The 15477-nt window shown below is 40.8% G+C and overlaps 1 protein-coding gene across 1 annotated transcript in view; it reads right to left on the bottom strand.

Moving 5' to 3' along the window:
- EIF2AK4 (eukaryotic translation initiation factor 2 alpha kinase 4) overlaps positions 1-15477 on the bottom strand; it is a 47210-nt gene that overhangs the window by 12817 nt on the left and 18916 nt on the right. Inside the window, exons 10-23 of the mRNA XM_083744148.1 lie at positions 14931-15034; positions 13507-13664; positions 12954-13378; positions 11734-11803; positions 9452-9535; positions 8805-8927; positions 7185-7289; positions 6661-6715; positions 6120-6199; positions 5085-5186; positions 3938-3988; positions 3302-3538; positions 1604-1679; positions 744-865 (exon numbers count right to left, since the gene is read on the bottom strand). Coding sequence (XP_083600274.1) covers positions 744-865; positions 1604-1679; positions 3302-3538; positions 3938-3988; positions 5085-5186; positions 6120-6199; positions 6661-6715; positions 7185-7289; positions 8805-8927; positions 9452-9535; positions 11734-11803; positions 12954-13378; positions 13507-13664; positions 14931-15034 — 1792 coding nt within the window. The remainder of the gene's footprint in view (positions 1-743; positions 866-1603; positions 1680-3301; positions 3539-3937; positions 3989-5084; positions 5187-6119; positions 6200-6660; positions 6716-7184; positions 7290-8804; positions 8928-9451; positions 9536-11733; positions 11804-12953; positions 13379-13506; positions 13665-14930; positions 15035-15477) is intronic.

Below are 15477 nucleotides of genomic sequence, written 5' to 3'. Positions count from 1 at the left end.
AATTAGGCTTCTTATCATTATAGGACTTCAGAAATGATTTCCATTAATTGTCAAAAGTTCATGTTAATTCCAAATAGGCAATGCTAGTGAAAGTTTCCCACCAAAATTTCCAGTAGGTTCATCTATCATTCTAATTTATGTGGTTTCAGATTTTGTGAAATTCTTCCAGTAATCAATATTTTATAGCTAAATGAACAGAATAACCCTTTGAAATTGTTGCTAGTTTAATCCTGTAAATGAGCATCTTATTTTTAGCAGAATTGGCCGGAACTATGACATGAATAAATAAGGAGGTAAAAAGGAACAGGCACGTCAGAGCACCTTTTTGATTGCAGCTAATAAAATTATTTAAAACACTTCCTCCAATCAGACTGCACGATCATTTACTATTACTATTATTGTTATTTTACTATACTGTAGTGACAAAAATACTAAACGAAGCTCATTTGTCACGCTGGGAATGTGTTGCTGACTATGTAAAGACAATTCTGAGTTAATCTGCCTTTTATAAACCCTAGAAATTGTTTCCTTAATGCGTCAGGTTTCCGCATGAGAGAATATTTTAAGAGGGAAGGGAGAGTGGTTGCAAAGTAGTAAGGTCTTACAGGAATTCAGCTGCATGGAAGACCACCCTACAATGCCAACATCAATGTCTGAATCAGCCCCCAACGTCAACGAAGAAAAGTTGGTAAAGAGGCTGGGCAGAAACTCTTAAGATCACACAACTCCACACTAGTACTCACCCTGAGATCATAAGGAAGCATCACTAGCATCCCACTGTGATCCATTAAATATGAAGCTTCATTGTGTTCGTACAGTTTTCTGTTTCTAGGCATAAGCAAGGGGGTGCGCAGCTTGATAGCTCCTGTTCAAAAATGGTTGAAAGAGTCTAATTTCTGCACCACAAACAGCGAACGAACAGACAATTTTAGAAAGCCAATGCACTCTATGTAACATTCCTTTTTTTCTTAATAAGAACGCTGTATGTTCATGATTGGCTGGTCAAGACTCTGTAAGAGATAATGGGCCTACCCCTGTAATAGGTGCAGAGAGGAAAGAGGACTCTCTCATTGCCAAAAGATTGAATTGCCGCTGTAGTTTTGGTGGCCACTTAAATTCTCTTTGCATAGAATTCACACGTACTTTTTCTTGTGAAAACCTTACTGGAATAAACTGGAGCATTATGGGTTCCTGGGCAGAGTCCATTAATTTCAATAGAGATCATCCTGGAAAATAGTGCCTACGAATGCTACCTGACGTAATAAAATTTAGAATATGTGCCAAATCTTATTTGGCAGAATAAGCCTGCCAAATCGTGCTCTGTTGTAGGGGAATTAAAATTACCACAGCGGCCCACAAGACAGTGTTTTTGGACTGGCTCTGGAAAGGTGAACAGTTTGATGTTCAATTATTTGCCTTCAGTTTATTCAATTACTCAAACATTTTTTTAAGATAGAAGCAAAAACTAAAAAGGCAAAATCTTTGAGCTGATCAATGTCTCTGTAATCCACCAGCCCCACTTTTTCTGAGAGAGAGAAAATAGTTCCCTAACCCAATTTACGTATAAAACAAATTCAAGAACCAATTGTGTAAACATTCATACCATGTCTTTTAAAGATTCGGCTGACTGTCTCACATACATGTTGCTGAATCTTGATTGACTGCACCGAAAAACTGCCCTGGAATCAAGAATGATCATGATGCATAAGGAATTCTGAACACTGGAAACATTCAAAGTACAAGCCACCTCAAATCAGAACATCCATATTGTCACACCATGAGAAAGCAATATGGATGTTATACAGCGGTGCCCCGCAAGACGAACGCCTCGCAAGACGGAAAACCCGCTAGACGAAAGGGTTTTCCGTTTTGGAGGCGCTTCGCAAAACGAATTTCCCTATGGGCTTGCTTCGCAAGACGAAATGTCTTGCGAGTTCCTGCGGGTTTTTCCCCCTTTTCCCCCCCTTTTCCTAAGCCGCTAAGCCGCTTATCAGCTGATCCGCTGATAAGATGATCGCTAAAAGCCGCTAAACCGCTAAACCGTCAATGGGCTTGCTTCGCAAGACGAAAAAACCGCTATACGAAGAGCCTCACGGAACGGATTAATTTCGTCTTGCGAGGCACCACTGTACTCAGCAAAGAGTCTAACATTAGTTTTAACTAGCAGATTATTTCATTGAATATTGGCCCCTTTGCACTCTGTTGGGTGTTTTTTATACTAATAATTTAAAGATTAAACATTACAGTATCCCTGGAAATGTGATGGTTAGGCTCAGAAACATGTCTCAGAATATCTGTCGAGAATCCAGATGGTTTAAAAAACAAAAACAGGCCCTAGGACGTAAAGGGAAAATTCAACAGAGGTGTCAGAACAGTACCATTTGCTAAAAATGCTGCTAAAAATAATGTCTCCCCTGCAACACCTGTTTTTCACATTTCTAGTCATGTAGAAAGGTATTAAATTGGGAGCAGGCGTTTTTATGCCCTCATGCCTTAACAGTATTTTACATCTATAAATAAAAATAAGAGCGGCATTGGAGACAGGGCACAAAAAGCTTTTGCAAACGTTTTGTGCCTCCTCCATGTAACCTGGTAAAAGGAAAAGAACATGTAGTTATAACTGCATGTTCTGTGCTTTCAAGCGTAAGAAGGGGACATAGATATTGACATCTTTAATGCCAATGTTGGAAGCACTACTACTGCAACTTAGTTTTATATGGCACATTGTCAAGTGTTGAAAATGCTTAATTCCCATAAGCTTCGTTCCTAGCAAGAGTAGAAAGCAGTTCTGCTCTCGCAAGGTATATACAAAACGTTTTCACCAATTTGCCTGAGCTGCTATTGTTCCATAGCTACCCTCCTAAACCTTCAGAAACATCTGCCGTGGGAAGGAAAAGTTGGGAAAGTCTCAGATCTTAAGTTCCAAGAAACTCTCTGTTACCTGCTATGCAGATAAGTTGATCTGCTCATTGGAAATGTACATCTATGTGCAACCATCACTGGTGTGAGGCATTTGGGGGAACAGTCATTTATTCGCCCATATCATCATCTAGTATCTGCACAGGTGGACATGCATAACCTTATGTGAGATATCAAGCAAAAGTATTCAGTTCTGGATGAGTGTGACATCTGAAGACATTCATATAAACTGGACTGCAGCATCGCCTGGCCCTAGCCTAACAAAGGAGTAAATTGTAAGACCTCAGATTTCAACAGCAGCTGTGGGTTATTTATTTATTTGTTTGTTTGTTTGTTTTATTATTCCTGCAGGGAATTTAAAGTCATTAAATTTAAAGCAAACCTTGAGAATGTCACTGTCATAGGTGTAATCAATTGCAGGAGAGATGCGCTGTGAAAATATCTGACCCATCATTGTCCGGTAAGCTTTCCCATCCACATTCGCTAAAGTATGATGAAGCACTTCGTGAAGTTCAGACTCCTCCATCTGAGGTGGAGGAAGGTGTTCACTTTTTAACAACTCCATAGCAGTTGGTCTTTTGGAAGGATCATGGTTCAAGAGCCAAGCAATAACCAATTTCTAAAAAAAGAAGCAAAAATAAATAGTCCTGTTTTGTTTTTGTTTTTTTAAAAAAAACATTTTTATTGCTCTTTTCTTTTTAGTCACATCTTCCCAACAACACACTTAAAGTAAATAATTGTAACGTCAATATTCCACAAGTGGCATAAGTTCCAGAGTAAAACATAATCTTTTGGAGCCATTCTAATGAGCTCTGCAGGCTTAACACTTCAGTGTCAGTAGTTTACTTCCCCTTTCTATAATTTATTTTCCTTTAGTCTTTCTATAATTTATTTTCCTATAGTCTCTAGTGCTATATTGTAATTGCTTGGGCGTGCACTGGTGTGAAACAAAGAGGGTAAAATTATGATTAAACTTTGAGAACACAGAACACAGCAATTGAAAAAGGTTTATGAATACCTGTTTTGCATTCTTCACTTCATCAAAGTCTTCTGGAAATTCAATAGAAGGCTGGGAAATAAAGCAGAGTAGAATCAAACAGGAAGAAAGTTGCAAAAGATATGCTTCCCCAAAACCAGAATTTTTTTGCATTCAGAACAATATAATTTAAAGATTGCAAATACTTCAGTCAAATGCCCGAGTGCATGTTTCCAGGGTTTTAACAGCTGAGGGATGCCACTCAAAACTGAGTTTTCATTGTTGGCAAAGCAGTCACACCAGCAATTCTGCCAGATGGTGGTGTAGATTCTACAGCTATTTATTTGTACCATTGCACAGCAAACATAGATCCCACACGTAATACAGGGCAGACATTGGCTCATTATGCATTGCATCAGGTAAGGTAAAGGGAACCCCTGACCATTAGGTCCAGTCGTGGCCGACTCTGGGGTTGCGGTGCTCATCTCGCTTTACTGGCTGAGGGAGCGGGTGTACAGCTTCTGGGTCATGTGGCGAACCAGAGCAGCACACAGAAACGCCGTTTACCTTCCTGCCAGAGCGATACCTATTTATCTACTTGCACTTTGAAGTGCTTTCGAACTGCTAGGTTGGCAGGAGCAGGGACTGAGCAACGGGAACTCACCCTGTCGCGGGGATTCAAACTGCCGACCTTCTGATCGGCAAGTCCTAGGCTCTGTAGTTTAACCCACAGCGCCACCTGCGTCCCCATTGCATCAGTTACATGTCTATTAATGTGCAATACCACTGCAAATACTTTCCCTTCATGCTTTTTACAAGTAAAAGTAAGAGCAGTAGAGTTCTCCTCCCACCCCAGGCAACGTTGAAGGTAGCAGCCCCCTTTCTTATCACAAACAATTTTTGTAGCAGGTCTAATGTATTTTACTTAACACAGCAGAAAATAAAATCTATGCTCCATAAAGACTTTGTATTGGCTAAGTGGGTGGAGGGACATGATTAAAAACTAATAATCTCTGGAAAAGGTCAACAGGAAGTTCTGGTCTAGATATTTATTTTTAAAAATATATTTGCATTAAGATCTGGAACTAGAGTTTTACAATGGGTTTAATGCTGGATCCAGAGAGAAATCTGTACGTGACATAAGCAACAAGTCATGTTTGATAGGTTATTATGAAGCTTTCATACGTACAAGCCTTAGCTGACTGAGAACAAAGATCCTTTCCGATGCAGTCGTCAATGGATGGTAAGACATCTCAAAGAATATTATGCCTAAACTGAAGAGGTCCACTTTCTAGTAGAAAAAGATTGAAAGCATAAGTAAGTGTAGTTGCAAAGAGGGAAATAATACATCGCTGCCCATCCCCCTAAGTTTCAAAAGGTAAAGGTACCCCTGCCCGTACGGGCCAGTCTTGCCAGACTCTAGGGTTGTGCGCTCATCTCACTCTATAGGCCGGGAGCCAGCGCTGTCCGCAGACACTTCTGGGTCACGTGGCCAGCGTGACAAGCTGCATCTGGCGAGCCAGCGCAGCACACGGAACACCGTTTACCTTCCCGCTGGTAAGTGGTCCCTATTTATCTACTTGCACCCGGAGGTGCTTTCGAACTGCTAGCAGGCGCTGGGACCGAACGACGGGAGTGCACCCCGCCGCGGGGATTCGAACTGCCGACCATGCGATCGGCAAGTCCTAGGCGCTGAGGTTTTACCCACAGCGCCACCTTCGTCCCTGTAATGGTTGTAAACTTACAACCATTAGAATGGTTGTACGTTTACAACCATTCTAATAAGGCTAAGCACGGAGTCACAATCTGCTCGCTTTACCTTACTGCAGACCCATTCCTTTTGGGGGACCTTACTGAGACTGTTTTCTGACGTAACATTCAAGCAACATTTTGTAACTGAATTTGATTTAGATAAGGAGAGCAGAATCTTAAGCTCTCCATGTGCTAGAGGAAGGCACATCTACAAATTATTTCAGTCTGTGTGTGTGTGTGTGCGCGTGCGCACGGACGTGTGTGTTGCCAATCCTCTCTCTCCTTGCTGGGCTCCCATGTCATAATGGGCAAAGGAACCTCAGCAGTGCTTTTGGAGGGAGCACAGGAATTTCAGCATCGAAAACTAGCAGCAGACAGGCACCCTATGCACAGAAAGATCTCTACATTCAACTCACAAGACCGGGATCAAAAAAGCCCTCATACCTAACACAGTTTACAAAGGGACTTTTACCTGATTGTAAGTAGATTTAGTACTTCCTTGGACCTCTGGGCTCACATAAAGAGCGGTGCCAACCATTCCTGTTAAGTTACCTATTAAGGACAACACTTAGTTATCAACTGCACCGCAGAAGCACTGTCAAAGTCAAGAAAAATCTAGGCATTTCATAGTATTTTCTTTAAATGGAGAAGTTGGTTGTTGTTTTAAAGTATTTGTCCAAATATTGGTATTAGTCCAAATTTTTAGCAATCCTGTAATTACCATCTCTCTTACAGTACATTACAAGCATTTAATGTTTTGTATAAATAATTTGCTTATACAGTGGTACCTCGGGTTAAGTACTTAATTTGTTCTGGAGGTCTGTTCTTAACCTGAAACTGTTCTTAACCTGAAGCACCACTTTAGCTAATGGGGCCTCCTCCTGCTGCCACACCGCCGGAGCATGATATCTGTTCTCATCCTGAAGCAAAGTTCTTAACCTGAGGTACTATTTCTGAGTTAGCGGAGTCCTGTAACCTGAAGCATATGTAACTCGAGGTACCACTGTACCTACCAGAAGGATCACTTTTCACCAAACCATCCTCTCCTTCTCCTTGTCTTGTGTCTGCCTGAAAAAGAAACCCCAGAAAACCTGAATTGTATTCCGCCCCAGATTGTTGGATGGTTCAAAATTGTAGATATTCCAAAATCTATGCAACAGACACAGTACTAGATTCAAATCTCTTCTCAGTTATGAAACTCACAGGGCCAGTATGTACCGGATAGCACTAACTCAAAAGAATTGATAATGTGAAGGTACAATGTACAGAGCTCTGAGTGCCTTAAAAGAACAGTAGGATTAAAATGTAAGACATACTACTGAAGTGACAAAGTACAAAGAGACATACTACTGAAGTGACAAAGTACAAAGAGACAGTGCAGTGAAAAACCACAATTATCTTCTATCAAAAAGAGGCTCTTCCACACTGTGCATACAAACAAAAACTAATACGCAACCTCTTTTATGTAGCAATAATTATTTTTCAACATGGCTTACATTATACATTTTTACAGTTCAACTTTTAAAAAAGCACCTACTACATATGCTGGGTGATCTGTTGCCAAACCAAAATCACCAATTTTCACATGGTCTTCGGAATCTAAAAAAATGTTGACAGGTTTCAGATCTCGGTGAATCATTCCCTTTTAATAAAATAAAACAGAGTTTGATATGAGAGAAATGGTATGTATATAGATCACATATCAATATATATGGTACAGGCCCAGGATACCTAAGAAACTGTATATTTCTATATATGTCTGCCTGCTGATTAAAATTTGCAGAGGGGACTTCTCTCTGCATCCCAACAGTGGCCGGAAGTGCAATTTGTTGGAGAAAGCTCCCACTGAAGCCAAGTGGAGCTTCTCAGTGAACGATGCAATTTTATGCATGTTTATTCAGAAATAACTCCCACTATGTTCAGTGGGAGTTACTTTCAGGTAAGTGCTTAAGTTAGCTGCATCAACTCAAATCACTAGGAAAGTTAGTCATGATTTACTTCCCAAGTACAGTGGTACCTCAGTTTACGAACAGCCCTGTTAATGAACTATTCAGTTTATGAACTCTGCAAAACCAGAAGTAGTGTTCCGGTTAGCGAACTTTACCTTGGTCTATGAACGGAAGCTGAATGGTGGAAGGGCACCGGCGGTGGGAGGTCTCATTAGGGAAAGCACGCCTTGGTTTAAGAACGGACTTCAGGAACAGATTAAGTTCTTAACCGAGGTAACACTGTACTGGCATAGGATTGCAATGTAAGTTTAGGTTCTACTGATTTCAAGGAGAACTAAGTGCAACTAACTTAAATCCAGATCCAATCTTTAAATATTCTACACATTCCTACTTCATAGAGGAGTTTTATTTTAAGTTTCTCTAAGAATTTGCTATTGCTCCTAAGAAGGCAATGGGACTTTTTTTTGAAAGGATACCCTTTGCTCTAATTAAAACACAATTGAATGAGGTCATTACTTAGAAAACTCCTAACAATCAACCAGGTCTCTTGTAACTAATGAAAAATATGTGCAGATCAAATAGGTCAGGGACGTCCAACTCCCAACAGACTGCGATCTTCCCAAAGTTGTTGAGTTTTTTTTAGTAAGCCAAAGTTGGGGTTGTTGGGTTTTTTTTTTTGCTTTTTTGTAAGGAGATCGCTGAGCGGCCAGAGATCAACCAGGATCTACCAGGAACACCCTGCAATCTACCAGTAGATCACGATCTACCTGTTGGACATGCCTGAAATAGGATATTGTTTGTATTGTAGAAGAACCAGTGTGGACCAGTGGGTAGAAAGTCAGACTAGGACTGGGATATTTGTACTACAACTCCAAGCAGCCCCTGACAGCCTAGTGAGGGATAATGGGAACTATAGTCTAACAACATATGGAAGGTATCAGGTTGGCGAAGATTGTGAAATTCCTTCTCTCTCTCTATAGTTTATTGTGGAAGATAAAAATCTATGCAGCTCTGAGCACTTTGGAGCATGGGCAGGGTAAAAGTGGATTAATAATAATAATATTTTTTTTATTTATATCCCACCCTCCCCAGCCAAAGCTGGGTCCAGAGCAGCTAACAACAGTAAAATATTACAGCATAAACAAAAACAAACAGGAATACAAGCCCAATTATTTTAATTGATTGAGTTTGGCATGAATGTGGCTCACCTTTTCATGGATATAAGCTAATCCATCCAGAATTTCCCGGAAAAATCTCCAGAGGCGATTGGTATCTTCATATAGGCCTTGGTCAATGGTATCCCTCAAAGTGCTCTTTTCACAATATTCCATCTTCAGATATAAGATGAAGAAACAGTTGAAAAACAGGAAGCCACATTCACTTCATGGTTATGCTTAGCACTGAACACATATCTTACTATATCACTGTGATGGTATTAGCATATATAAACATTTACTGTTCAAGTTTGTGGTCTACCCTTTTGATGAACATGTGTGATTTTAATAAACATTACTAACCGGCTACACTTCATATGTACCGTTTTGAACCCTAAATGCAATGAGCTTTTGTGATAGGGTGAAATAGAAATCTAAGCCAAACAGTTTTGTTTTCAGTCATTCAAAAATCACCACCACTAAATAAATGCTGGATACAGAGATTAAAAAACAAAAAATGCCAACCCCTGTGAATTCATCCCTCCTCACCACGGAACTAAGATAACTAGGGGAAGTAGGGTGTGGGAAACATTTGCACATTCATAGTAAACCATTAACTATGATCTACCTGTGATGTACAAATGCTGCCTTAGGCTCAATTAAAATGCAGTCTTCTACAACATAGTCTAAGAGTTTCTAACCTGAATGTACAGATGGTGAACAGTCTGAATCGCTGATGTTTCATCCTCTTCACTGTGACTATTTTTCCCTTTGTAGCCTTCATCCTGTGTCAGATAAACACAAGAGTAGAATGCAAGCAAACAGATTCTCCATATATCTAGCGATATTCACAAACCAGGTGAGTGATCGTACTTTTTAAAACCACAGTGGTTTTTATGTGCCAAATCAAATTGTGCTCTGTTTCTGTTTTTACTTGGATTGAATTTTATTTTTCTTGACATCAAGCAGTGGTTTGAGCCCCCACCACATCACTGCATTATACTTGCATGTATGGCCACATGAGCCTGTATGCTAATATCTATGCCTGCTTGGAGGATCACTTAACATAAGACTGGGGCGGGGGCACGGGATTCATAATATTAACAGTATGTACAAATCCACCCTCAACCATGCAAACCTATCATCCTGAGATCTGGACCGTTAGCCTGTCAAATGTTTTACCTTCATAACTGGGGAATGCTGCCATGTAAAACACAATACTAAGGAAACACCCTTAAGTTGAAACACCAATAAAAATTATGGTGCAAAAATGCTGGACTCATTATTAAAGGTAAAGGTAAAGGGACCCCTGACCATTAGGTCTAGTCGTGACCGACTTTGGGGTTGTGGCGCTCATCTCGCTTCACTGGCCGAGGGGGCCGGCGTACAGCTTCCAGGTCATGTGGCCAGCATGACTAAGCTGTTTCTGGCGAACCAGAGCAGTGCACGGAAGCACCATTTACCTTCCTGCCAGAGTGATACCTATTTATCTACTTGCACTTTGAGGTACTTTCGAACTGCTAGGTTGGCAGGAGCAGGGAGCGAGCAACGGGAGCTCACCCCGTCACGGGGATTCGAACCGCTGACCTTCTGATCGGCAAGTCCTAGGCTCTGTGGTTTAACCCACAGAGCCACCATTATTAGGTAGCTACAATAGATTTGGCTGGACTTGCTGGCAGGCCACTGTGGGAGGAGGTTTAGTCCACCTGCCCAGACTATCCAAGATACATTGCCAGAAACGTGAGCTGTCAATCAAGGATCCAGGCAGAATGCTTAATTCTTTGTTCTTTGTTCTTTCTACAGCCAGAAATCTAACTGGAGATCTAATCAATATTTTTATGGCAGGCAGAAGAGGTTTTCTATACCAGCCCTTTGGAAAGCTCTACTTTCCAGAATTCAAAGGCACAGCTGCTGCTCTCACAGCGGAACAAGAATTTGACTTCGCTCCAGAAAAAGTAGTGTCAGTAATGCTCTTGCGTAGAGCCCCAACTGCATAGGGATGCAAAGAAGGGTGTTTTGAGATAGTTCTATAGGCAGTATCCTAAGGAACACTTAGGGATGTGAAACTTGAATTGTCAAATCTGGTCAAAAAGCTGGCCAGTTTTTGTCCCTATAGCATTGACTTTATTAGAACATTAAAAAAAATAATTCTGGAAACTTCAGCTCAGCCAAAATGGGGCAGAGAGGTGACTAGTAGATATCAGCATATCATGTCAATTCAAAGAGGTGGTAATAAGCTTTAAAGTCTTAACAGTCTTGGGGCCAGGTTGCCTGAAGGATCCCCTCTTCCTGGATATATTGGCTCAGACTTTAAGATCTTCATCAGAAGGTCCTCCCAACATAAAAAGGTGGATAGGCACACTGGTTATGGAATATCCTCCCCAGTAAGGCTTGTCTGGAACCTACTGTATTTTTCTGTGTATAACACCACCCAGTGTATAAGATGCCCCCTATATTTGGGGACTCAAAATTTAGAAAATGGGGGAACATTGCCCCTGTGTCTAAGACTATCCTCCCCTTTTAAACATTATTTTTAGTAAAAAAAAAAAAAAAGACCATAGTCTTATACACGGAAAAGTACGGTATATTAATACATTTTGGGCATTATAAGAAAACATTTAAAGTTTTTTTAAAATCATGTTTCAGTATCTTTAGTCCTTGGGTAAGTATTTGTAGGATGTTTTAATGCCGTGTTGGACTGATTTTGTGCCACCTGTGTCAGCTATGCAGATAGTTATATTGATCTTGGGTTTTTTATGGGCGGGATTCACTTAACAAAATCCCAACAGCTTTATCGACCGCCTCTATTTAAACCTGGCTTATTTTGTATAGATTGCAGGTTTTAATGCAAAGTGACAGATGACAAATTACTGGATGCTATATTAGTTCATGGTATCAGAACGGCTGCAACTGATGAATAACATTAGAGATCAGAATTGTTCGTAAGAGGACACAGAAAGGTACTTTTAGTTACAGTATTTACCACCATAGGATTTTTGCTGTTGTCATCTTCATGATCAAAAATGATATCACTTTCAGAATCCGCCGCTGGCCTAAATCAACAGATGAAAAGGGAGAACATCAAAATCCTTGAAAAGCAGTGCTTTTCAAGCAACGTTCTATGGATACCTGAATTTCTTCAGAAGCTTATCAAATGTATCCTGAGGGAGCTTTTGGCAAGCGGACACAGGAACAGAGTGCCCTTCCAACATAAAGAGGAATCCCACTTAATTCCAACCCCTTCAAAACCAGTTAACATGTGAATGTCCACCACTCAAATGTCTTCAAATGAATAATTGCACGTGCAGAAATACCCATCAAGAGATTAGAAATTACAGACAGAACTTTCACATCACCTCAAAACACAATCTTTTATAAGAGAGGCAGTTCAGAATTCCGATGCACAGCATTTAAGTGATAAAGTTCTGAGCGATTAGGTACCGTGATGTGTAAATACATGGGCAGATTAACTTTAAGGAGGTTTCCAATGCATTTCATAGCCTGATATGCTAATAGAACGAAAGAAAATCAAGTCAGTATCCAAACCCTATGAAGTCAGATACATTCGCTTGGATCTAGCGTTCCTGTGAGTGGAACTCTGCTCACTGGATGCTCCTACTAGTGGGAGATGGAGACATGAAGTAATCTTTACTGATTCCTTCTTCCCACCACAAACCCCTGTAAATCTGTTCAAGAGGGTTGAGGGGAAATCAGCAAAAGTCTCCCTGGTCCTTAACTAGAGGGAGGACCACTGAGTTTCCACTGGACTGCTGTCCCTTCACCCTATTTTGTTAATATTGCTAATGTTGTTTTGTAGATAGGAATGCTGTAGGACTTTGTGAATCCTATAATATGATTTTTGGTGTAGCTGTGATGTTTAGCTTATTATTTAGTTGTTTTGTTAATAGTGTTACATAGATGGCAATTGTTTTATTTGGGATTGTTTTGCTGATGATTTGTTAAGTATTCTATACGATTTATGATGTATTCGTGATGTTCCATTACGTTATTTTAATCTTTTGTTTGTAAGTCGCTTTGGGATTTATTTGAACAAAAAGCGGCATAGAATCAATCAATCAATCAATCAATCAATCAATCAAAACAGAAGGAGCCCTTCCATCCCTGGCAGGGCAGCTCAGGACCCAATCTACCGACAGTAAATGCCTTATAGGAAAAAGGAAAAAAACCCACACCCCTACTCACAAGAATGACTGTGCAAATACACCTCCATCTTCATCTTCATCCTCGTCATCATCACTAGATTCCTGATCCCCTCCACTGAACCTGGCACTTGATGATCTCTCACATGAGGTGCTCCACTCCACTGAACTGGTCAGAACAGGAGGAGGGGCGTTTGCTTCTATGTCATCCATGGACTCCGCTTCACCCTTCCCATTCTGAGCCAGTTTGTCAGCCATTTTCTTCCCTTCCGTGGTTTCCGATGTCGGAGTACTGAGCAAAGGCCTCTCGTGCTTCTCTATCCATGCGTTGTAATAGCGCACAATGTTCTCATGGTTCAGGCGTGATAACAAGGTCACTTCTCCTTTAATTCTTCGAAACTGCTTGCTTGTGGGATTGATGTGAATTCGCTTTACCGCGTAACAGCAGCCATCCAGTTTGTTCTGCACCTGCCCAATGGAAATTACATGACAGATGTTTCAATCAAAATCATAAAAGATGCTCCTTCCGGGAAACTCCTCATGCCCTTATCAACCAATTGGAACAAAATCTGTCTGACGCAGCGTACTGTATGTACCTTGATGACAGCTCCAAACGCCCCTTTACCAAGCAATTGTAACTCTTCAAACTCATTGTAATAACGAGAAAATTGCTTCTGTGTTTCTGTGACAAAGACATCGCTTGCATACTGACTGCAGGGGATAATGGTTTCAATATCATCGATTCCTGTTGAATCTGAAACAAAAAAACAAAACAAAAAAGTCACTGAGAAGGAAAGAACAAATCAGCAATTTCACGTTAAATGATGACAATCAAGAGTGTGCATGATGCATAATGTGATGCATTAAGAACCTCTGTTGAGATGCAGGTCTATTCTTCTCCATGTGCTGTGTTTGCTGCAGCAGTCATTGCCAAGTCATATTGGCAGATGTTTCAAACCACTTCAATCAATATAAGAGGCAAGTTGAAGCCAATTCATGAAAGGAAATGCTAAGGACCATGTAGAGATTTATATTTTATAGCCATCTCAGCTGTGTTTACAGTTTAAATTTAACTCAGTTGACAGACAGGTGCCAACCACCACTACTAAACCTGTCGATCGAACACAAAAGCATTGAAGCTCCAACAATAGATAACACTACCTGGCTAAGCCATTCCCACAGTCAAGGCTCAAAACAAGGTATCCTTCTTTAGTTACCCAGAAAGACGATGGACTGGCAATATTTTCAAGCTGATTATGGAAGGAAGGAAGGAAGGAAGGAAAGAAGGAAATAAATTATCCCCACAGGCAAAAAGATAAAGCACTAGTGGTAGCAGGAGCAGCCTATTCTGTCATCACCTGAGGCAAAACAGGAAGGTGCCATCCACTCCACTGCAGCCTCACTTATTGGAGCTGCGCACCTGCAGCTTCTGGGTTCTGGCAAGATCTTGCGAGAGGTCCACAAGATCTTGTCAGAACCCAGAAGCCGTCAATACTTCTTGCTTCTCTGGTGGCACGCACCCATGGAGGCAGTGCCCCTTGGATTCCACTGTCTGAAGCAGCTGCCTCAGCCTGCCTCATGGATGGGGCAGCCCTGTGGGATAACAACCCATTCAAGAAAATAATGTGGTCAGGAGCCAAATTCCATTAAATGACTGAAATCTGTTTCAGTGTTATACTACTACTATACTATACTACTTCCAGCGCTCAATTGCTTGCCTATTGTGTCTTTTAAAGAAAATGTCTTATTTAAGTTTAAGGCTGACTATGACGGCATTGAAATAGCATGAGCTGTCATGGATTCTTCCTTTCTTAGATGCCAATGTGGAACAGCAGACTAAAGTTGGAGGTTGGTTGATATACTTCAACAATTTTGCTTTTATTCTTATCTATGTATGCAATATGTTTTGTTTAATGAGTTATTTACTCCTAGGGCTTTACTTTCTGCCTCTGGGAACATTTTAAAGTCGCCATCAAGGAATAATAATAATAAAAAAAATCTTATATGATTGACTATTTACCTTCTGGGCTTTCTTCCATCACAACTACCTGTGGTGGGTTTATAAAACTGTGTTGCAATAGCTGCTGAGGGCTCCACCTTTCTTTATCTTCCAAACAAACACACCTGAATGGAATTCAAAATAATGCATGTTTAACGATGGTTTTAGGAACATGGGAAGCTGCTCAATGCCAAGTCAGATAACTGGTGACCCATTTTTGCAGAGCACTGGGCATGCAAGGGCCAACAATCAGCTGACCACCAGAGCTTAAGAAGTGCTGTGCACATGGCCTTGAAGATGCATCTTTAGTGGTCCTGCACCTGCACCTGATGCCATAAACAATGTCAGGTGCAAGGCAGGTGGGCATGGCTTGGTGAGAATGATTTCATGGGCCAAATGAGGGCCTGGCAGGCCTAACTAGGCCTATAGCAAGAGTTCCCTCCCTACCGCCAACCCAGATCCTGAAATAGTTCCTTTGCTTTGTAATCTTTGAGTACATCTATGATTCGGGGTCCTTCCAACTCCACAATTCTATGATTCTATTTTTAAAATACAGTCGTACCTTGGA

This window comes from Podarcis gaigeae, assembly GCF_964106915.1.
Source record: "Podarcis gaigeae genome assembly, chromosome: 1".
Lineage (NCBI taxonomy): Eukaryota > Metazoa > Chordata > Lepidosauria > Squamata > Lacertidae > Podarcis > Podarcis gaigeae.
This window is presented reverse-complemented; position numbering and strand designations above follow the sequence as displayed.